The sequence below is a fragment of the Perca fluviatilis genome, chromosome 22 (genome assembly GCF_010015445.1).
Source record: "Perca fluviatilis chromosome 22, GENO_Pfluv_1.0, whole genome shotgun sequence".
In the NCBI taxonomy this organism is placed as follows: Eukaryota; Metazoa; Chordata; class Actinopteri; order Perciformes; family Percidae; genus Perca; species Perca fluviatilis.
The window spans coordinates 5,993,754-6,018,423 of NC_053133.1; the positions used below are offsets into that span (position 1 = coordinate 5,993,754).

The window sequence follows — 24,670 nt, forward strand, 5'->3', positions numbered from 1 at the left end:
TAATGAAACTTGGTTAACAACTTAATTCGCATGTGCATGACATATTTAAGCATGGCACCAAATTCTTCTTTTTTCTCTTTGGTAACAACAATTAAATCTGCCCACAAATAAAGCTGAACAGGTAGCTTAACATGGAAAATTTCGGGATGTTAATGCTTATACTAATAATTAAAGATGTTCCGATACCGATACTGGTATCGGTATCGGCTCCAATACTGCCTAAAACGTTGGTATCGGTATTGGGAAGTACTGGATTTTATGCACCGATCCGATACCACGTAATAAAGCCCTAAAGAAAGTCTACGTTAAAGAAGTTTATTTATGTTCTTTTTCCGTTATAACTGACTGTCAAACTGGATAATAAAAGAAAATTCTGTGGCATTCATTGTTTGTATTTGTTCATGTTTCACAAAGAGTTTAACCTGATATATGACACACTGGTATTTTTTATATTATTTGTATCATTATTAGGGCAAAAGAACACAGTTTATGTCCATCATCAACACAGTTTGCAATGATCAATTCTGCTGCGTGATCAAGTGAGCTGCGTGCGTGACATCTGCTGCAGCGATAATTATGAAATGCCGAGTGGAATGTCGGTGACTTGTCTTCTGAAAATCTAGGCAACCCTTATAAAAACAATATTTTACAGAACTCCATTATAAAAAAATATAAAAAAATTATATATATAAAAAGTAAACCACTGAATGATTCCTAAACCATTCTGTAAAACGAAATCCATTCTGTGGCTGTTGAGGTTTGTAAGCGGCTGCAAACGGGAATAATCCCTCAAAGTTAACCAAACATTTCTTTATTAGGGCAGGGCAGGCATATTTCTCTTTTAAACACATACAAGTTCAACTAAATTAAAGAAAACGACCCACAGAAATGTACAACTGTGCACTGCAAAAAGATGTAAAATTGAATTAAAAAAAAACAACAAAAAAAACAGCCTAAACACTGCCGTAATATCAGCATTGCACTGAACTCGTGACAACTTACAAGGCTACATATTTCTTTTAGTTTACAATGCATTCTCACCCTGCCCTTCTTTCTTTTTCTTTTGGAAGTGTCTCGCGGTTTCAAATTTTGGCGACAAATTGGCCGCAGATAGAAAACGTTCTCTCCGCCTCCACGGATGTAGCCTACTGCTGCGTAATGAATTTAGTGAGTCTCTATTACCGTAGCTACGGTACGGCACCGCCGCCTGCATCAACGTTACCGTATGACAACAATAGACATGCACTCCTTGCATTTTTTATTTTATTTTATTTCCCGTTTCCCGTCATAAACTTTCCCGGGAATTGGGAAATAGTCTTAATCAGATTTCCCGGGAATCCCGCGATTAAACCCTAGTTTGAACCCCTCCCCTCTTGCAGGACCAAAACCTCACGCCACAAAAACTTCTTCCCCTCTGCAGTCAGCCTTATTAACAAGGCCCCGGAACCCCCCTGACACTGACTCTTAACCCCCCCAACCCTAGTCACTACACTTTGCATTCATTTCCATCCTGGACTATTACACCTGCCCATTGTACATACTATATGTATATGCTTTTTACACATTCTGCACTCAATCCATTCAGCCTCCTTTTGCCTATGTTAAATAGCTATTTGTTTCTGTATTTAGTGTGTATTTCATTATAATGTTTAATATGTTTGTTTATGTATGGACCAATCACCAAAGCAAATTCCTCGTAAGTGTAACTTATGTTTTGCCTGTTGCCACAAAAAAGAATACGAAAATGTTCTTACATGAGGCCCAATATCTTGTGTATGTATTTTGTAATTGTTGAAATAATAGTAAAAAAAAAAAAAATGCTTTTTAACACCAACAAGAGGACAAAAGAATGTACATTTTGTATCTCAAATATCACAGCGACATTGCATTTGCACAGTGCTTTTACATATGTCACCTACCTTGCCCTGGGGGTCAGTCTTGATCTCCCAGCCTCTTGGCAGATCCAGCTGAGTGTCTGCAAACTTGTTGAGGAAAACCACCAGGTCCCGGTTATGTTGGTAGCGCTCAAAGTTCCTGGCATCGCGACGCACCTTCAGGATCATGTGTTTCACACAACTGCTGCTGGTGAACATCCGGTAGGCTGCCTGGAGAGAGAACATCTACAAGTTTACTTTGACATTTAAAAGTTAAAGTACTGTGTTTCTGACAGTAATACATGATTTTTGGATTTTATTTTGGCCATGTATTAGGTCTTAAAAGTCTTAAAGTCTTAAAACATATTAATTAGGGTCCAAACACGGACCAGTCACACTATTATTATCCTTTTTTATAAAGTTGCTGTTTCCTGGCATCTTTCTACTTGTGTAGCATTTGTCGCAGAAAGTTAATTCAAAAGTCAAAAAGTCTTCTTCAGGAGATATACAGTATGATTGTATTTGTCTATATTCTAACATGTTTCAGTGATTTTATATAATTAAGTATTAAAATGTATTAAGACTGGATTGCTGATAACCATCCAGAAAGGCTGAAAGCTTTGGGTGTGGAGAGGCTGTCTTGACACGCTTCTTCAACACTGCATGAAAGTCTGGGACTGTGCCTAAGGAGTGGTGTTTCCCCTGTTTAAAAAGAGACAGTGTGTGCCAATTACAGGGGTATCACACTTCTCAGCCTCCCTGGTAAAGTCTACTGCAAAGTGCTGGAAAGGAGGGTTCGGCCAATAGAACCTCAGATGGGTGGGGAGGGGTTGCGGTTCGGTGAGCTGGGGATCTCATCGCTCCTTTTTGAAGATGATGTGGTCCTGTTGGCCTCATCGGCCCGTGACCTTCAGCACTCACTGGATCGGTTCACAGCTGGGATCAGGATCAGCACCTCTAAATCTGAGGCCATGGTTCAAAGCAGGGTAGGGAATGAGTCTTTACCCCAAATTAAGGAGTTCAAGTATCTTGAGGTCTTGTTTGCGAGTGAGGGGACAATGGAGCCGGAGAATTGAATCAGCGGGGGCAGTATTGCATTCCTCTACCGCACCGTTGAGAGAGATGAGCCACAAGGCAAAGCTTTCGATCTACCGGTTCATTTCCAGCCTATATGTATTTTTGTTTTCAACGAAGCGGTCTCCTCTCTTTGCCGCCTCTAACGTCACCTCGCTTGCCCAAGTGAGGGAGCGGTACCGCAGCGTGTGGCAAATGTCAGAGCTGACATTAGCACTGATGTAAAAATGTACGGTATTTAGCAAACAAAATGGATGATCTTCGGCTGCGGATCACCACTCGTAAATGTATTATGGACTGCAGCATCATGATTTTCAACTCAACTCTTGGCTGTTTTGGAAGAAGGAAATAATGAGAGAGTAACAGGTAAACTAGCTGTAAAAATGAGTTGGCTTTAAGTGCTGTATAGTGGATACAGACTTTATCAAAGTAGTAGTAGTAGTGCTAAAATAAATTTTGACAATGGAATTTTGGTGTGGTGTTAGCACACCTTCAGCAAGAGTTTGACAGACAGACAGTTCATCCAATCTCCTGCCAAGTAGTTTTTCAAAGTGCCCTTTTCCAAACAGTTTCCAACGACGGCTTTTCAGATGGGAATAAGATGAGGCCAGTATAGTGTTTGTGCAGTTTGCAGTTATTTAACTAAAAAATGTAAAGACAGATGGAGGGTTCTTTCCTGAAAGTTGGACATCTGCACTCTCATCGACCTTCAGTATGATGATTGCAATCCAATGGTCTAAACTGTTTGTTGAAGAATTTATCATCATCATTTATAAATTATTCTAACTCAGGTTGAAGCCGTCAACCTAAATTCAGATTCTACATGGGCAGCATACAGTACTGGCCAAAAGTTTGGACACACTTTCTCATTCAATGCGTTTCCTTTTATTTTTTATGACTATTTACATTGTAGATTCTCACTGAAGGCATCAAAACTATGAATGAACACATGTGGAATTATGTACTTAACAAAAAAGTGTGAAATAACTGAAAACATGTCTTATATTTTAGATTCTTCAAAGTAGCCACCCTTGGAAAATTCCACTAATTAACCCTGACAAAGCACACCTGTGAAGTGAAAACCATTTCAGGTGACTACCTCATGAAGCTCATTGAGAGAACACCAAGGGTTTGCAGCGCTATCAAAAAAGCAAAGGGTGGCTACTTTGAGAAATCTAAAATATAAGACATGTTTTCAGTTATTTCACACTTTTTTGTTAAGTACATCATTCCACATGTGTTCATTCATAGTTTTGATGCCTTCAGTGAGAATCTACAATGTAAATAGTCATGAAAATAAAGAAAACGCATTGAATGAGAAGGTGTGTCCAAACTTTTGGCCTGTACTGTATATACTGGTCTAACCCTAATCCTACCATAGACTATTTTAACACATTAAAAAGAAGTAATGGTCAGAGAGATATGTATATGTACTGTCATTTAAATGTAATTTAATTCTGAATATTTAGTTAATACTGTATATCTGACCTGTAGCAAAAGTATATAGCTCATAGTCAGCACAATATACTATATATAGGCCATGTTCTCTGTGTGTGTAGCACTCACATAGTTACTGTGCAACACAGTGAAGAATTCTGGGTGTGTGATGAACTTTACAGCAGGTGATTGGAGGAGATGGCTGATCTTCTGGTGATTGACAGGGGATGCGGGGCCTGTAGATAGACAACGGGCAAATTACTTTCTTTGTATAGTATTTTTAAGCACTGAAGTAGGTTTTGACTAAGCTATTATATGTACTAATACATAGCATTTAACCTTTAAAAGTACTGCATCAGAAGTTAAACAATAGTAAATGACATTAAAATAAAAATAGAACCGTTACCAATACCAGGTATTTAATCCTTCAACTAATAGTAATTTGTAGTTCCACAAATCTGCATAAACACAATCCAAAACACTTTAAAAATGATCTCTTTAGTCTGTTCCTTAGTGGGCTTGGTTGAATTTGCTATAAAGACCGGCTCGCTCTACATTATCCCTTACTGAAATAGCAGGGATGTCAGTTTAAGCTGTAAGGAGGCTCAACACTGTACCTGTCTGAGCAGTATCAGAATCAGTCTCTGTACTGCCGCTCCGCTCTAACCTAGGACTCCCACCATCCTCCTCTGTGGCCATGGTCCTTTGGATGTTCTGGTACCTGCAGAAACAACAAGGACCCTAGTGTATTATAATTCTCATAATTTGAAAACATTATAATAATTTTATAATGCATAATAATCACTGCTATAAGGCATTATAATGTGAATATAATTTACCCTAAGTGACCATTGGGTGCTTTAAAGGGACCTATATATATATATATATACTCGCGAGTGCCTGGAAGAGGTCAGTGATGGAAAGTTGATTGTCCCCACAGTAACATGGTGGAACTCATTCTGTGACGCCTCTGCTTGGATTATATGCCCCTATCTGACATCAATAAACTTTGCACAGACCTTCAGATTAAATGTATGAATGACAGGGAATACCAGTTTCTCAAGGAATACTGTTCCATTATGAAGCCTTCCACAGTCACACTGGACATCCTACAGGGTGAAGACCCTTGTTTTTATGGTTTTAACGCTTCAACCAACGCTAGAAGTTCTAATGGCCAAGATCTTAGCAGCGAAAAATGGCTTAACGCAAATGACCACTGGGTTAATTAAAACTCGGTTTGACGCAACAATTGACTCCAAGGATGCCCTACTGGCCGCCGTCTCGCTGCCCAGGTCCAAGCTACGCTGGGTAAAAGAAGAAGCCAGAAGAGACCACATCAAGTTCCTCCCCACGATTGAGAGCCGCTGCAGTGTTCTCGTCAGAGGACAAAACCTTTGCCCTTTCTGTGAGCCGCTATCGGAGACGATAGCCCCCACAGGCCGGAGAGACGAACACGACAAAAGTAGGAACAATCAGACATGCTGATCAGGTTGATGTCTCATTTTGAGTCTTCTGTTGAGTCAGGTTAAATTCAGTTAAATTAATTTATTAGTCTTCTTCCTAAGTTTTCTGTTTTTCTCTTTAAAAAAGTCTGTGTTCATATCTCATTCATTTTTTCTGCCTTAGTTATAGTAATGTTGTTCTACTCTATTCTTCTGATTGATTGATTGATTAATAAATCCCTTCCATTTACTTATAAAGTCGTCTGTCTGTCTTGTTCATGAGCAGAATTTGGGTCAATTTGCAATTATGAACTTCAGACATTCAATCTAAGACTGATAAAAATACCATATTTATTGATTGGAATGTTATTTGTGATTAAATTACATTATACTTTAGCTGTAATCATAATTTAATCCACTTAATCTGAGCGCCTTCTGCTCTTAGACAAGGTGGTGCCCCAATCACGAGTACAAATAATTATTTTGATTTATAAATTGGTTAAAAGGCACATTTTTTAATTAATACCCCATTCAATACATATGTAGTAAGCCATTGATTCACACTACATTGTTTTTACAATTGAAATATGTTGTTAACTAAGAAAAATACCCATATAGTGCTTAAAAAGAAACACATCAGTTAAAATATTGATGTATTTTGTCAAATAACATTAGTGTTAGTATGCCAACACATATCGCATGATTTATAAAGGCTATAGTGTCTACTATAATCTTTATAGTTGGAGCTCTCTATATGTATTGACAATCTCACCTCCTGTTGAGTTGTTCCATTTGCTGTGTGGATCCTGAGCGGGGGATGCCGGAGGTACACTTGCTGCTGTGGCTTGGTCTCTGCCAGGTTGTGGTCCGGTTCACGTGGTCCACATAGAAAACTCTGCCATGGCTGTCGATACGAGCTTCCCAGTCTGTGGCAACAGAGAGGTGGGGGAGAATTAGGAAATGTTATTAGCTAAGTTTCTATTCCACTGTTAAGAATGTGTTTGTCAATCACATTACTGTTAACTGGATGTAAACAAACCATTTTCTTGAAGTCTTCTAAAAGTCTTTAACCCTAAAGCCAAATGATTGTCTGATTGTCAACCAATATCCATAATATTTCACTGTTTTTTCTATTGATCAGTTGAAAAAATGTACAAGCTGTGAAGCTTCCTTTCAACTGTACACAATAGGACACATTGGATTATTTGTATACTAATAAAACGTACTTACAAATATACATTCTCATATAGCTATTGAGATACATCTAGGGACAGTGGTTCATTACCATTTACACTTGACCTCAGTAGTTTAATAAACTAGGCTATATGTCTTTCCATTTCCCGCTACTTTAATGCTGTAACATCATAAAACGAAGCCTGAGTGGGTAATTAATGCCTTTATGCATAGGCTGATGCCTGCATTGAATTGCAAGGGCTTTCAGGTATTTTCTGACAAGCTGGTTAGTGGTAGGATCCAAACCTATGGGGGCAAATGATTGAGAAAATAAGTGTATCTCTCCATTTTGTAAAGAAAATCATCCGGTCTTGCGGTCTTCTGGTGTGTCACCCAATATAGTAACAGCTTATAAAGAGGCGACCTAACCGCACCCAATTACTCCATCGTCCTAAAAGTTATTTACTCGAGAGTGGTGTGTAGAATAAACATGGACAAATGTACATAAGCACAAGTGACAAGTGGGTGAGTGCATCGCCCACTTTGTCACACCCGTGTAGACATCCTATCTGAAAAAAACTTTTGTATGCAGACTGATCTCATGAAGTGGCGTATGTATGACACACCAATTCGTATGTCATTTTGGCGTGTTATCAAGACGCATAATCGCTTTTTAGCGTGTTTATCAACGCTGTTCAGCCGCCATTGACCTACATTACGTGTGAATTTTCGCCGTAGCGAGTATTATGAAAGGACGTAAGTCCGCGGATGGGTAAAACACAGAACTTTCACCCGGTTTGTCAACCGTTCTTTTTTTTTTAAGCCTTCCCCAATGTGTCTTTCCTAAACCCAACCATTTATTGTTTTCCTAAGCGTGTGACGTTGGTCACCGTCGTGTTTCTTTTGTGTTACTAAAGCCTTTCCCAATGTTCTTTTCCTAAACCCAACCTTATTTTTTATTTTTTTTTTATACGCGTGACATTCTCTCGATAGTACGGCACGTTCTCGCGATAGTACGGCACGTTCTCACAATAACACACCACGTGGCGTCGTATGTTTACATCTGCTGTATACAGCGTAGACATACACGCGGATAGCTCAAAATGCGTACAGATAACACGCCATTTGGCTTTAGGAAAGTGGCGTGTATGTTTACGCAAAGTCATGATGCCATGTTGTTGTATGACATTTTTTCAAACGCCGCCACCCTAGCCATCTCACAAGCCCACTCTTGAATTGACGTTACTTCAGAGTGCAAACACAACAGTGATGCAGTCACCAGGTACGCATGTCAAGTCTGCTACACACAGTGACCAGCTATGACCAGTGTTCGGGCTCACACGAGTTATCCCAGAAACAGTCACATTACATATGGGGCAGTAAGGAGCACTTAACTCAGCCAGATGACCTCGCCTGTCTACTCAATGATGCTTTGAGGTTTTCAGCTAATAGCTCTGCAGCAGGACAAAATCATAGTGGTGGTGAAGAGTCAGCAGATGAAGTTCATTCACCAAGCAGCTCTATCGCAAGTGGGTCGATAAACTCATTACACTCTTTACCATTCCGCCAACTTCCGTCTGTGGGTATAAACACCCAGTTCTTGTGGCAAATACGAGAGGACCCTTGTGTTGTCTTCACATTCTGTATACACCCCTTGTCCTCCGGGTAAAAAATGACCCGCCTTTACCAAACCCCTAAAAAACAACAGCTTAATTGAATTTTGAATGCCAAATCTATTTGGTTGATTCATTTATCACAGACGTGTGTGTGTGAATATCTTAGTTTTCCTTCTTCACAGTGCAGAAAAACTGCATTTATTCAGTGGAGACACCACTAGTTTTTACTACAACACAGCTGTCATAATGGTTTTCTTTATTAAAGTAAAGATGTATAATGAATATTATTATTTATTAAGGTACTGCACATGTGAAATCAATATTTTTATCAAGATAATACTTTTGTGGCATAAGGAAAAACGCCCATATTATTATATTGATATTTTAATTAAGTCAGGTTTCTCAGGCCATTCTGCCTTAGCACTATTCCTCTTATAAAATGAAATAATGCATCCCCTGAGCACAGCCTTGAAGGTATCCCATGCCATCCCTGAAGACAACACTGAGGACCAATTGATCGCAAAGTAATCTTTTAGCTCAGACCTAAGCCATTCTATATTTTTTGGATCCTGTTAAAGGGAGCAGTTAAGGCACCACCTATAAAGAGCACCTTCTCTCACTTTGAGGCAGCAGGTCTAGGCACACCCACGCATGGTCAGAGATTGCTATGATTTCCTATCCCACATCCTATAGCCCAGGGAGCCAGTGATTTGGACATTGAAAAAAAATCTATAACAGGATATGTCTTGCGCACTGATGAAAAAAAAATGTATAGTCTTTTCCAGATGGGTTCAAAATTCTCTAAATATCCACCAAGCCCAGAGTCTTACAAATCCTCTGTAATGTGAGAGAGGCTCTGGGGGCCCTGCGTTCTGCAACCCCCACTGTAGTCCAGAACTCAGTCCAGTATCAAGTTAAAATTACCCCCTAGAACAATATTTTGGTTCCCTAAAGGTTGTAATTTCCTTTCCAAATCTATAAAAAAAAAAACTGATAATTTACATTAGGAGCATACATATTAGCCAGAATTAGTTATTTTATATTATTGTATTTCAGCCAGCACAATAACTCATCCCAAATTATCCCAAATTAGTTTCATTAATTCAAATTGCAAAAGTTTGCTATTTAATGTAGCAACCCCCCTATTCCTGCTAAATCCCACACTATGAAACACATATCCCACCCATCCTCCACACAATTTTTCAGATATCACAGCCAACATATGCGTTTCCTGCAAAAATACCACATCATTTATCGTTTGTTTCTTTTAGGCCTGGATATAACCTTCCTCCTCTTATTTTTTGGGCATTTTTGGCCTTTATTTTGACAGGACAGCAGAATACATGAAAGGGGGAGAGAGAGGGGGGAATGACATGCAGCAAAGGGCCGCAGGTCGGAGTTGAACCTGGGCCCACTGCGTCGAGGAGTAAACCTCTATATATGGGGGCCCGCTCTACCAACTGAGCTATCTGGGAGCCCAACTTTCCTCCTCTTGATGGGATTCCCAAGCCTATTAACATTCCAGGTGGAGAAACGCTTAAGTTAGACAACATAACTATATATTAAAATTCCACAGTCATCTTCTGAGCACATAACAAATACATAGTGGTGATGTCTAAACACAAGTTAACTCGCCTGGGGCACCCAAATGGCTAGGGCCGGCACTGACACCATCCCTGAAGCACACAAACAGCTATTCAGTGCTTCTAATGGGAGATGTGTGTTCAACATAACACGCCAAAGCACAAACTGGGGCATAACAGATGTAATTTTGCCTCCCTGTCCCGCACATGGGGTGAAAGACAAAAAGCATCCAGCTGAATAACCCTTGACCTTAACAAACTCCTTAAGTTCTTGGGAACAAAGGATGGATTTGGTCTGGGAGTAGCCACGCTGCGGTCACCATGGAGCAGCAAGCAACTGGGATGTCAGGCTTGCTGACCCAAATGCCGTTGGTAAAGGAGGCAGCAGGACAATTACCGTAATTGGTAAAATTTTATAATAACTGCACAATATGAAGCATTAGTTAAGAATTAACTTTATTAAATTATTATTTATAAAGCATTGCTCCTATGTTAATACACACATGCTTATATTATAAATGTTTTATTCTTGATTAATAAGCTCATTTTATGAATGATGAATTCACAAAACACTTAACGCAATTCATGATCAATCCAGGTAGTTACTAGTTGTTAGTAAAGTATTTTGTGTGACATCATTTAAAGTGAGGAACACCTAATAAGACAGCAATTCATTATTAGTTAAAGTAGTTGGAAAGCATTTACTAGTTTTTAAGCGGTTTTTTGAAATTCAACTAAATCCTATATTTTAAACATTTGAGAGTAGCAGTGCCGATCAGGTAGTCTGGCTATCACCAGACCAAGCTCATTCTTTTAAGATTGAACATTAGTCTGGGGAGTCTGCTCTGTATGTTCTACTGCACAAGAGGCGTGATCAACAGGCATAGTTCAAATGCCTCTGTACGCAATTGGATAGTCCTTCAACCAATCAGACCAACGATACGGGTGACGTGGCAGCGACAGCGGCATCAACAGGTTGCTGCACTTTGGTGGCCGCCATGTCGAATGTAAACAAAAAGCTGCTTGCCGTCGCTTCTCTATCGTCATTGTATTAAACCTGCCAATAGCGCGCCAGCTGGATAAGCCAGTTTGTGATTGGTCCCCGGAGATTTGTAATGGAAGCAGGATAGATAAACGTACAGGTCTCCAGCCTGAGCTGCAGGACAAAATCAAATCACCGGCAGATCGGGCTGGGTTTACCCAGTCTACCGATCTAGGCCATTGATATAATACTTAATTTAGAAATGATGAATCCATAATTCATAAAGCATGAAAATACAGTCATTACACACATTTAAGATGAGCTTATTTATCAAGAAGTAAAACATGTATAACGGTTTATAAATAACATACAAATGAGTATTAATAGATGTGGATGAGGATATGTAGGATTAATGTTGATACATATTAACGTATGATGAATTCAATATTTACTGATACTTACCTAATGCTTCATAGTGTGTAGTTAATATCATGTTACCCGGTTTTCAAGAAAAGCTACAAGAGTCCTAATAAGCAGGTGGTCAGCCCAGATCAGGATGATCTAAAAGACTGTACTCTGAGAAACTCCAACATCAGCTAATGACTCCACTTCAGTTTAGAAGGGCTTCACAGATAACCAACTAAACTTAGCACAAAAAGTAAGGAAATTTGGGTTTGGTAGATTATTTCTCTGTGGTAACAATGCTTTTTGGCATTACCATTGGATAGTTTTAGATGGTTTAGTTCCCTTTCAAATGGTGCCCCATTTGTAAGGAACATGCATTTGTGGGATGAGCAGCAGCGCTGAGTATGTGGGTTGCGCCCATGAAAAATCTGCCATATCTTCTCTGCCAATGCCAAACAGCTTATTCTGCCATTGACCCGTTTGGTGTTTGGTGGATTGAATGATTGAAGTTTGAAGAAACAAGACATGTTGGCAATTTAACAATTTATTCATTTCACAAACAGGAGCCTCAGTAGCGTGTGGAAGAACCATACACAGCCACAACAGCCTGGCACCTCCTCCTCATGCTGGTCACACACTGCTGTGGGATGGCATCCCATTCTTCAACCAGCATTTGTCGCAAGTCAGCCAACGTGGTTGTGTTGGTCACTCTGGCACGAACAGCACGCCCAAGCTGATCCCACAAGTGTTCAATGGGATTGAGGTCAGGACTGCTGGCAGGCCATTCCACCCTCTCCTCTCCCACATTCTGGAGGTGGTCTCTGATAAACCCCGCCCTGTGAGGGAGAGCGTTGTCATCTTGGAGGATAGAGTTCGGTCCCAGACTGTGGAGATATGGGATTGCCACTGGTTGCAGAATCTCATCTCTATATCTCTCTGCATTGATATTGATATTGCCTCCAATGATGACAAGCCTCAAAACAAGTGTCAATAGCAACAGCAAAATAACCTGTTTGGCATTGGCAGAGAAGATATGGCAGATTTTTCATGGGCGCAACCCACATATTCAGCGCTGCTGCTCATCCCACAAATGCATGTTCCTTACAAATGGGGCACCATTTGAAAGGCTTCCCAACGGTATATGATTTATTGCCAAAAAGCATTGTTATCACAGAGAAATAATCTACCAAACACAAATTTCCTTACTTTTTGTGCTAAGTTTTTAAACCAAAGGCCCCCAACTCCATAAATGACTTGCGCCTCGCAAAAGACCTAAACACCTTTTACTGTCGTTTCAAAAGACGAGTCTGCCTACAGGTTGGAAATTGACCACCTGGTAACCTGGTGCAGTCAGAAGAACTTGGAGCTAAACGCTCTTTAGACAGTGGAGATGGTTGTGGATTTTAGAAAGGACACCCACACCCACCCCCATCACACTGGGTGACTCCACAGTCAACACTGTGGAGTCCTTTCACTGTTGAGTCCTTTCGCTTCCTGGGTTCCATCATCTCCCAGGACCTCATTATCAAAAAAAACAAAGCAGAGGATGCATTTCTTGCGGATGATGGTGCACTTCTACACGGCCGTCATTTAGTCCATCCTCACCTGCTCCATCACCATCTGGTAGCTGCTAAGGACAAGGTCAGACTGCAGTGTATCAAGCGCTCTGCTGAGAAGGTTCTTGGCTGCAATTGGCCGTCTCTCCAGGACCTGTACTCCTCCAGGACGCTGAGGCGGGCAGGAAAGATTGTGGCCGATCCCTCTCACCCCGGTCACAATCTCTTTGAACCTCTCACCTCTGGCAGGAGGCTGCGGTCCATCACGACCAAAACCTCACGCCACAAAAACAGTTTATTCCGCTCTGCAGTCAGCCTCATTAGCAGGGCCCCGGACCCCCACTGACATTGACTCTCAATCCTACATTCTGTCCTCAGCATATTCTATATATCCTGAACTTTTGCACATTGCTCGACATTTGCACATCCTGCACTAATCCATACAGCCTCGTTTTATTAATGGTAAATAGTTATATGTACCGTATGTGTTATTTGTTTCTGTATTTATTGTCTGTTTATTTCATATTAATGTTTAATGTGTTTATGTATGCACCAACAACCAAGGCAAATACCTCGTAAGTGCTACTTACTTGCCAATAAATCCTTCTCTGATTCTGAAATTTCTGAAAAATGTACAAGTCATAAATGAAAAATGAAACAAAGGAAAAACATCCTGTAACCTACGACCAGGATCAGAGCAGAACATGACAATGAGTTACGTGCTGGCGCTATTAATTATTATTATCCATTCACTCAGCACTTCTATGCAGTGTAACAACAGCTTTTGGTCCCTGTACAGGCACAATTGTGACACACTGTGTTCGGCTGCTATTTGGCAAGAGGTAGTTCCAGCATCTAAATTCCACTAAAAACTACAAACTGTTGCTTTTACTTTTATATATATGCATGAATTAAACAGACGGATACAGGTGTTAATATTTTTTTGAGTTAAAAACTACTGCTGTATAATTCTAGAGAAACAGAAAACTCTGCACCTTTTTTAATCACAAAACATGCATTGTAAAATGTAGTGTGTAAGGAAAACAGCACAATGGTTAGGGAATCTTAGTTGGATGGTGATGTAACAGTTGAGTGGAGTTTGGGCCTTCCGGCAGCAGACCTTCCTGCTCTGAATCAGCGAAGACCAGTGAGCCATCCAATACTGAGTGCGGATCCAACCATTAACCAAGCAGGACAGAGCAATACAAAGCTGTACATCTAAACCTAAAAAGGTGTGCAACGGGAGGATGAGATGATGACTGCAATCCCAGAGATGTTATACTGTATGTTTGGAAATCAGACTTGGCAGCATGCACTTGATTGTAACATACAGCCACAATAACAGCAAACCACATTGTTGATGTGACTCCAGAGTAAGACTGGTAGGTGTTGGTTCTTACTTGGAGGTAAAGCTTGGTCAGTGGCAGCAGGAAAATGGTTAAGGTCATGGCTGGGTCGCAGGACTGGAAGATGGCCAACAGGAGGGGAGAAGCCTGAGCCTACAGGACATCAGAGACACAGTACGGGATACATTACCATACTGCTGGGGACAAACTATTCCACCTGGCAGATCAGGCAAAGGAAACTTATTTGGGATGCTGAGTGGGCTATATTGTACATATATTTGTCACCCGTAACCATATCGTTTATGCCTAATTTTGCCTAGGAGTTTATGGAATTAAATTAAATTAGATATCTAACAACTCCTGAGAATGTCTCTTTAGCTGCTAAATGCTCCGCTATTGTCACTAGCTAGTCTCTAACGGCGCCTGCCTGCTGTTTGGTGCTGAGCATATCGTTTTTTTTTACCGAACACAGCTGCCTGCTGCTGCTTGAAACAAGGTAGATTTTTTGTGTATTACCAAGCAGACACATAGTGTTATTTTCTACAAATGCTATGTTGTTTGATCAATTACAACCGGATTAAATAAACCATTGATCAATGTAGGGACCTACAAAAATACAGCTAAATAAGTGAATAAATTGCGTTTTATTTCATAGTAGAGTAGCCTAATCCAAGCCAATATATTTTCTGTATAGTTAAACTCTTAGCCAATCAGGGATCACCTTTGTTGGGGACTGGAGAGAATAACGAGGGAGTCTGAGACGACATGTAGATCACGTTGGAGGAACCAATATGCAGCGAGTGGAGTAGAGAAAAACTAAGTTTAGCGTTGCGGTGACAGATGTTTGTAGACTAAAGTACTTTTAAAGTATTAGCACTAGTATCATTTTGCAAAATGATATTTTGCAGCTGAAAAATGATATTTTAACCGTTAGCTAACAGTCGTGTGTGACGCGCAGTTTGGTGACTTGTTATCCCATAGTTTTAAGTGAAGTGCAGCCAGGTTTACAGCGTTTGTTGTTTTCACTAGCTTCGGAAAAGTGTGAACTGTAAAACGTGGACGTTTAAGCTAGCGCCATGGCAGCTTTCACCGGGGCCAGGAGAGACGAGGACTTAAATATGCTTGTGAATGCTGAAAAGCTAAATGGCCAAAGATAAACTGGATTGCTGGCTTACATGCGTAAGAAGAAGGTGAAGTTGTGGGAATCATGGAAAATGGGCACATTAATATAGATGTCTGTACAAAGTTGAATAATACCAATATTGTATAAAATTGTGGTAATTTGTGCTTGTGTAAAAGCTGATGCTGAACTGAAATGCAAGCTTTAATTTGGATGAAGAAGTAGCTAAAAGAGTAATCAATTGGCAAAGTAAGAAATTGGTCAAATTAGGAAATCTCAATCAGCTACATTGAATTTCAAATTAAACACACACAAAATGATACTTACCTTGGTCTGACCTTACCTGCATCAGTAAATTTCAATAAAGTAATATATATATATATATTCACTCAAAGAAAAGGCATGCAGGGTAAGGTATGCATTAAAAACCAAGCTGTTCAACATTAACATTCCAATCAGAATCTGGACAAAAATATTTGATGGTGTAATTGAACTGCTCTATGGAATTGAAATTTAGGGCCCACTCAGTGACTGGAGCAGGACTCCTGGGCCAGTAGATACCCTCCACACTGAATTATATCAAAGAACTCTTAATGTTCAAAGTAAAACACCAAATAACGCCTGTCGAGCAGAACTGGGACGGTTCCCATCACTGCTAAACATACAGCGACAAGCTATAACATTTTGGATATTGAATTTAGGTCAATTTATACTATACTATGAAGCTAACCAGGCTCCCATTAGCACCTCAATATTTAGAACAGGGCAGAAATCAAAGTAGACGTAATTGTTATTTGACTTTAAACAGAGAATATAGACTGGCTGAGTATCTGCACACTGTCAGAGATACGAAGCAGAGACCGATCCCGACTTAATACAGGCTCAGTGACCACCAACTGGCCGAAGAGACAGGAAGAGTTAGACAGACAGGTCAGAGAGAAACTGGCTCAGTGACCACCAACTGGCCGTAGAGACAGGAAGAGTTAGACAGACAGGTCAGAGGGAAACTGGCTCAGTGACCACCAACTGGCCGAAGAGACAGGAAGAGTTAGACAGACAGGTCAGAGGGAAACTGGCTCAGTGACCACCAACTGGCCGAAGAGACAGGAAGAGTTAGACAGACAGGTCAGATAGGGCTGCTCGATTATGGAAAAAAATATAATCACGATTATTTCAGTCAATATTGAAATCACGATAATTTAACACGATTACTCGTTGACTTCTGGAAAGATGTTGTAATTATTGAAATTAAAAAACAGTGGAAAAAGTTAAATAAATCATCAGTATAAAAAAAACTGTGAAATTTGCCTCAATACTTTTTATATTGTATATAATACTTTATATTTAAACTTTATTTTTTCATTCAGAAAACAAGAGAAAATAAGAGTTTACTTGCAAAACGTAATGAGCTAAATAATTGTTTTTCTCGATTATTCTATTTTTGTGATCATTGGGAGCCGAAATCATAATCACGATTAAATTTCGATTAATTGCACAGCCCTAAGGTCAGATAGAAACTGGCTCAGTGACCACCAACTGGCCGAAGAGACAGGAAGAGTTAGACAGACAGGTCAGAGGGAAACTGGCTCAGTGACCACCAACTGGCCGAAGAGACAGGAAGAGTTAGACAGACAGGTCAGAGGGAAACTGGCTCAGTGACCACCAACTGGCCGAAGAGACAGGAAGAGTTAGACAGACAGGTCAGAGGGAAACGGCTCCAGTGACCACCAACTGGCCGAAGAGACAGGAAGAGTTAGACAGACAGGTCAGAGGGAAACTGGCTCAGTGACCACCAACTGGCCGTAGAGACAGGAAGAGTTAGACAGACAGGTCAGATAGAAACTGGCTCAGTGACCACCAACTGGCCGTAGAGACAGGAAGAGTTAGACAGACAGGTCAGAGGGAAACTGGCTCAGTGACCACCAACTGGCCGAAGAGACAGGAAGAGTTAGACAGACAGGTCAGAGGGAAACTGGCTCAGTGACCACCAACTGGCCGAAGAGACAGGAAGAGTTAGACAGACAGGTCAGAGGGAAACTGGCTCAGTGACCACCAACTGGCCGAAGAGACAGGAAGAGTTAGACAGACAGGTCAGATGGAAACTGGCTCAGTGACCACCAACTGGCCGAAGAGACAGGAAGAGTTAGACAGACAGGTCAGATAGAAACTGGCTCAGTGACCACCAACTGGCCATAAAGACTCAGACAGACATGGCGGCCCAGAGAGGAGCGTATATGTGCTCGCTGCTCAACAGGTTAGGTAGAAACAGAGATGCACTTCCTTCTCCACTGTGAAAAGTTCTCTTCACTAAGAGATTTACAATTTGGACAAATGGTCAAAAAATAGCAAACTTCCCAATGTTAACACTCTCCTATGCTGGGGCGGACTGGGACAAAAATTCAGCCCCGGCACTGTAGGCATAATAGATAGTCAATTCAACTTTATAAGCTGGAACGTTAAGGGCCCTATTTTAACGATCTGAAACGCAAGTGTGAAACGCCAAACGCAAGTAGCTTTGTGGGCGGATCTCTGGCGCTGTTGCTATTATACCGGCGGGATAAATGACTCTTGCGCCCGACGCAAATCTTAAATGGGTTGGTCTGAAGTAGCTAGGTGTGGTTTGGGCTACGAAAATAACAGAGTTGCTATTATGGGCCGGATTTGCCTGGCGCACGCCAGCGGGAGCTGTCCGGGATGTGGCAAAGTAACAAATGCCCGTCTTGTCCGGGTGGCGATGTTGCTGCGGGCCTCGGGTGCATCTCCTCAAGTCTGGAGAGGATTGCTGCAACGGCGTGGGCGGCCTCCAAAACGCACCACCTGCACCTGTTGTGCCCCTTCCTCCTCCCCCACTCCATCTCCGTCCACCCGCTCCCACCAGGAGCGCATCGCGCATTACTCCAGATTCACCAGATTCCGCCGGAGTGTCCAATCCCACCGTAGTTCAACATCACGTCTCCTTAAGTCCTCTAATATTTCCTCATTTATGTCATCAACACATCCATGATTCATGGAAATGTTGTGTAAAACACAACAAGCCACAAAGAATGCTGCGACTTTTTGAGGACTGTACTGTAAAGTGCCTCCTGACCTATCCAAACACCTGAAGCGCATTTTCAGTAATATTTTTCTTTGTAATTATGTATGGTTTTCAAAACTGGGAACTGCTGTAGATGAGAGAAGTGTATGCGCGTTGTGCACACACTACATTATGGCCAAGCATGCGCCCCTAAAATAGCATCTGAATAACGCGCTATTGACTTTAGACCAGGTTTTTCCTGGTCAGTGGCGGAATTGTTTTCTGAAACTGCAAAATAGGACTACGTAACGTTTGCGCCTGAACACGCCTCCTCTTTTCGCTGAACCGCCCCCGGGAGCGCAAATACATTCCCTAATTTACCGACGTGCGTCTGTGGAGGGAAAAGTCCGCTGTGCGTCGGGTGCAAAATAGGAATGATACATGCGTCGGTGTACAAAGGCAATTGCGCTGAGTGCAAGATAGGGCCCTAAAGGTTTAAATCACAAATCAAAAAGAAGGAGAGTGCTCTCACACATCAAACAACTTAAAACACCAATTACTTTCTTACAGGAAATGCATATTCAAGGCTCTGATAGCTCTCGCCTTCTGTCAAGGTGGGGGGGGGGGGCAGCACTTTCACTCCACTTTCCAAGCCAAAGCCACAAGGCTTCCGATCCATATAAATCTGAATATTCCTTTTGAGCATCATAATGTAATATTGGATACAAATGGTCGCTATGTTATTGTCTCAGGGAAATTACATAACACAAAAGGCAATTCTTGCTAATGTTTAATGCAGATGATGTGGGTTTCTTTGAACGCTTTTTCTCTTTCTTACCTGATCTGAGCTCATACTCCCTTATACTGGGGGGGGGGGGGACTTTTATTGCTGGTTAGACCCTGCGCTAGATAGATATTCTCTAAATCCTGATACAATGAGTAAATCAGCCTCCTTATTCAGTCATTCTCAACCAGTTATGCTATGTAAGACGTTTGGCACTGTCTTCACCCAAGTGGAAGAGAATATTCATTTTTTTCACATGTTCATCATACATTCTCAAGAATCAATTACTTCTTAATATAGTATAGTTATCTCAGACCATGCCCCCGTTGTACTCTCTATGGCCCTCCCTGGCCTCCCCCAAACACTACAACTTTGGCGCTTTAATTCAACCCTACTTTCGGATAACGATTTTGGGAATTTTATGGAGGAACAGATAGCTTTCTTCTTACGTATAAACATGTCACCCGAAACCTCCAGCTTGGTTGTTGGGATGCTTTAAAAAGCCTACCTCAGGGGACAAATTATTTCCTACTCTGCCAACATGAAAAAGAAGGCCAGTAAAGACAGACCAGATCTAGTCAACCAGATCAAAAACAGTAGACCAGCAATATGCTCTAGTCGAAGACACAGAACTTCATAAACTGCGTGCTGAGCATGTGCATGTCAGAGCACTTCCAATTAGGAACACACACACACACACAGACACATCATTTCCAACTGGGAATCCATTCAGCAGGCAAGCACATCAGGTCTCAGTCATTGACACACGTAAAGTTTTTAAATCTGTGAAAATAGGGAAGGCTGCTGGGCCTGATGGCATTACTCCACGAGTTTTAAGGTCATGTTATAGTCAACTTGCCTCTGTTTTCACTGACATTTTTAACTTGTCACTCTCTCTTTGTGTGGTTCCAAATTGTTTTAAAAAATCAATCCTAATTCCTGTGCCTAAAAAAATGACTGCCAACTGTATGAATGATTTTATACCTGTAGCATTGACTTCTGTGACTATGAAGTGTTTTGAACAGCTTGTGAAGACACATATCAACAATAGCATACCTGCCTTAACTGATCCATTACAATTTGCATACAGATCAAATAGAGCTGTGGATGATGCTGTATCACTGGCTTTACATACTGTGCTCCAACATCTAGAGGGCAGGGATAAGTATGTCAGGATGCTATTTGTCGATTATAGCAGTGCCTTTAATACTATTAGACCTTCTATTTTAATATCTAAGCTGTAAGACCTGGGCCTCTGCAATTCTATCTGCAGGTGGATACAGGACTTTCTAACAGGCCACCCCCTCACAGTTAGAGTTGGCACTACATACTCAGCCTCTATAGTGCTAAACACTGGAGCACCTCAAGGCTGCTGTCTCAGTCCTTTATTATACAGTCTGTATACCTATGATTGTATTGCTAAACACCCCACTAATAGTGAGTATGAATAGTAATAATGAAATTTGCAGATGACACTGCTGTGATAGGACTCAATGACAGCAATAATGAAATTGCCTATAGAGATGAGGTGAGTAATTTGATCATGTGGTGCAACAGAAATAATTTGTCTCTCAATGTGGGGAAAATAAGGAGGTCATCATAGATTTTAGAAAGAACAAACCCACACATACACCTGTCTTTGTTAACAACTCTCCAGTTGAAACTGTTAACACCTTTAGATTCTTAGGCATCCACATTTCAGACACCCTCACATGGTCCTTCCATATCAGCTGTGCCATTAAGAAGGCACATCAGAGGCTTTATTTTCTGAGGTGTCTTAAGAAGTATGGTATGTCCCTTAACATTCTACAGAACTTTTACCACTGTACAATTGAGAGTATACTGACAGGTAACATTGTAGTGTGGTTTGGCAGGGCTACTTCACATGACCTTAATCTTCTGACAAAAGTGGTCAGGACTGCATCTAAAATCATCGGGGTTCCCCTTGAATCGCTCCAACACATTTACTGGAAACGCAGCACTAAGAAGGCACGAGGTATTCTGCAGGATTCTAGTCATCCGGCATACAATCTCTTCTCCCTCCTTCCATCAGGGAGACGTTTGCAGAGCATCCCAACGGGATAGTTTTTACCCCCAGGTGATAAGGTTATTGAACGATAGATAGCACAACAGGAAGGAGGGCTGTGGTCTGAACTTAGTCACTTATGCATATTGTGTTTGGATATTCTAGATGTTTTTAAATGCTATTATGTTTTAAAATTGTTATTATTGACTGGTGCTGAGAGAGTGCTAAGGCACATTGTATTTCATTGCTTTGGTACTTCGTACTAATATGCATATGACAATAAACTCGAACTTGAACTTCAGACTAAATACAACCTTCTCTCAACACATCTAATTGAACAACAACTCCTGATTAGCAAAAGCTTGTTCTACATTGATGGCGACAAACCTGGAAAGCTGTTAGCTAATCAGCTGAGGGGACTTAAAGCTTAACAGTTCGTAACCAAAATACGCACAGAAGACAGGAGTGTCACCTCTGACTATTCCAAAATTAACAATACATTTAGACATTTTTACTCTTGCCTCTATACTTCTGAAGCTCTTAATGATAACACATTGATAGACAACTTCCTATACGATTTAAATATGCCCACGATTTCTTCTGAGAAATAGCCTATATCACAAGAGGAAATAGCTACAGCAATCTCCTCCTTGCAATCTGAAAAATCCCCAGGACTCGACAGGTTCCCTGCAGAATTCTTTAAATTATTTTCTCCATCACTCAAAGATCCAACAGTGTGCTTCCTATAGGCCAATCTCTCTTTTGAATGTTGCCGCTAAAATGTTGGCTGAAGTTATTGACCATAGATTAGAGAACATTCTTCCTTCAATTATCTCTGAGGATCAAACTGGCTTTGTAAAAACTCGTCAACCCTATTTTAATATACACCGTCTTTTTTTAATATCATATTCTGACGGGGAACTCGTCAAGGGTGTCCCCTGAGTCCACTTCTTTTCGACCTTGCCATAGAGCCCCTCTCAATTGCCCTGCGTAGCTCCCCAGACATCTGGAGGAGGGGGCTGAACATAAAGTGTTGCTTTACGCAGATGACTTTTTGGTTCTCATATCAAACCCACCCCTTTAAAACGGTGAAAAGCAAGTTCACTTACCTTGGTATTATAGTTAAAGAAAAACAATATAAAGGCCTTTTTAAAGAAAACTTCCTCTCTCGGTTTCATCATGTTAAACAATGTTTAGTACAGTGGTCACCTTTATCTACATCCCTCGGCAGCGGTATTAATTATATTAAAATGACCATCCTTCCGAAGTTTTTATACCTTTTTCAATCACTACCAGTTTTCATGCCCAAATCTTTCTTTGATCTGCTGGACTCAGTTTAACCTCCTACATATGGACGGGCAAACAACCTCTTATATTCACGTTCTCACACTTTGGTCGGACTGACATTCCAGAGTGGGTATCTATGGAGCTGAATTTGGTCCACAACCTCTCTATCTTATCCCTGCTTAGATCACTCCCTCTCCCTTTACACATCTCAATCAATTACCCAGTTATCACACGTAACTTGAAAATTTGAGATCAGTTCCGAAAACATTTTCACCTACTCAGTTCCTCTCTCTTAAAGCTATGGTGTGTAGTTTCTGTCGCCACCATGAGGAATTCTAAGTAATGACAACAACACTGTTGGCGTGTCCACATGATACAAGACCTACTTGATCGCGCATGTGGCCCCACCACTCCTCGCTGCAGTTGCTAGCAGCTAAGGATGACAGGAGGATTAAAAAAACATGACGGACTCTTCAGAAGAGGTCATTATCTTCACTCGAGTTTCTGCGCGGGAAAGTCACCGGACGCCACAATCTTCTGAACATAGTCATACTGAGAAATCCAGAGAGAGTTGTGTGGAGCCGATAGTCTTAATTAGCTTTGTAGCAACTCATTTGGCAACGGCTCGAATGTAACGCACGTTTATCAATATCAAAAAGTTACGTACTAAAGCTTTTAGTCCTACTCTGTTATGATCCTGTGTTTGGTTCTGGTTTTGTTGGTGTTTTTTTGTTTTTCAGCTGGAAGTGCTGTCATTATATAAAGGCTTTGACCCGAGTGGGAAAATCAATGACATCCAGCATGTCACTGTGAGCAGAGCAGAGGAGATTTCCATAACTATGGTTATGGAAATCTGGGTTCCCCTTGAATCGCTCCAACACATTTACTAGAAACGCAGCACTAAGAAGGCACGAGGTATTCTGCAGGATTCTAGTCATCCGGCATACAATCTCTTCTCCCTCCTTCCATCAGGGAGACGTTTGCAGAGCATCCCAACGGGATAGTTTTTACCCCCAGGTGATAAGGTTATTGAACGATAGATAGCACAACAGGAAGGAGGGCTGTGGTCTGAACTTAGCCACTTATGTATATTGTGTTTGGATATTCTAGATGTTTTTAAATGCTATTATGTTTTAAAATTGTTATTATTGACTGGTGCTGAGAGAGTGCTAAGGCACATTGTATTTCATTGCTTTGGTACTTCGTACTAATATGCATATGACAATAAACTTGAACTTGAACTTCAGACTAAATACAACCTTCTCTCAACACATCTAATTGAACAACAACTCCTGATTAGCAAAAGCTTGTTCTACATTGATGGCGACAAACCTGGAAAGCTGTTAGCTAATCAGCTGAGGGGACTTAAAGCTTAACAGTTCGTAACCAAAATACGCACAGAAGACAGGAGTGTCACCTCTGACTATTCCAAAATTAACGATACATTTAGACATTTTTACTCTTGCCTCTATACTTCTGAAGCTCTTAATGATAACACATTGATAGACAACTTCCTATACGATTTAAATATGCCCACGATTTCTTCTGAGAAATAGCCTATATCACAAGAGGAAATAGCTACTGCAATCTCCTCCTTGCAATCTGAAAAATCCCCAGGACTCGACAGGTTCCCTGCAGAATTCTTTAAATTATTTTCTCCATCACTCAAAGATCCAACAGTGTGCTTCCTATAGGCCAATCTCTCTTTTGAATGTTGCCGCTAAAATGTTGGCTGAAGTTAATGACCATAGATTAGAGAACATTCTTCTTTCAATTATCTCTGAGGATCAAACTGGCTTTGTAAAAACTAACTATGGTTATGGAAATGTGTGTTGCCAGGTCCTTTTCATAATGTAAGCCTATGTGAAAACTTAATAGGCCTATGTAAATGTGAATTACATAATTCAACTCATAACATTATTTCTCTGCCTTTCTTTCATAGTTGAAAA

General features: G+C 40.8%; 1 protein-coding gene across 6 annotated transcripts in view; it reads right to left on the minus strand.

The window, feature by feature from the left end:
- The window catches only part of LOC120552249 (E3 ubiquitin-protein ligase HECW1), a 92,857-nt gene that overhangs the window by 22,560 nt on the left and 45,627 nt on the right, over positions 1-24,670 (minus strand). For 4 of the 6 annotated variants that reach the window (XM_039790120.1, XM_039790119.1, XM_039790116.1 and 1 more), the window contains 5 exons: positions 14,543-14,641; positions 6,600-6,753; positions 5,003-5,106; positions 4,515-4,621; positions 1,920-2,105 (listed from right to left, as the gene is read on the minus strand). In XM_039790120.1, coding sequence (XP_039646054.1) covers positions 1,920-2,105; positions 4,515-4,621; positions 5,003-5,106; positions 6,600-6,753; positions 14,543-14,641 — 650 coding nt within the window. The remainder of the gene's footprint in view (positions 1-1,919; positions 2,106-4,514; positions 4,622-5,002; positions 5,107-6,599; positions 6,754-14,542; positions 14,642-24,670) is intronic. The other 2 variants (XM_039790121.1, XM_039790122.1) reach the window with 1 other exon arrangement.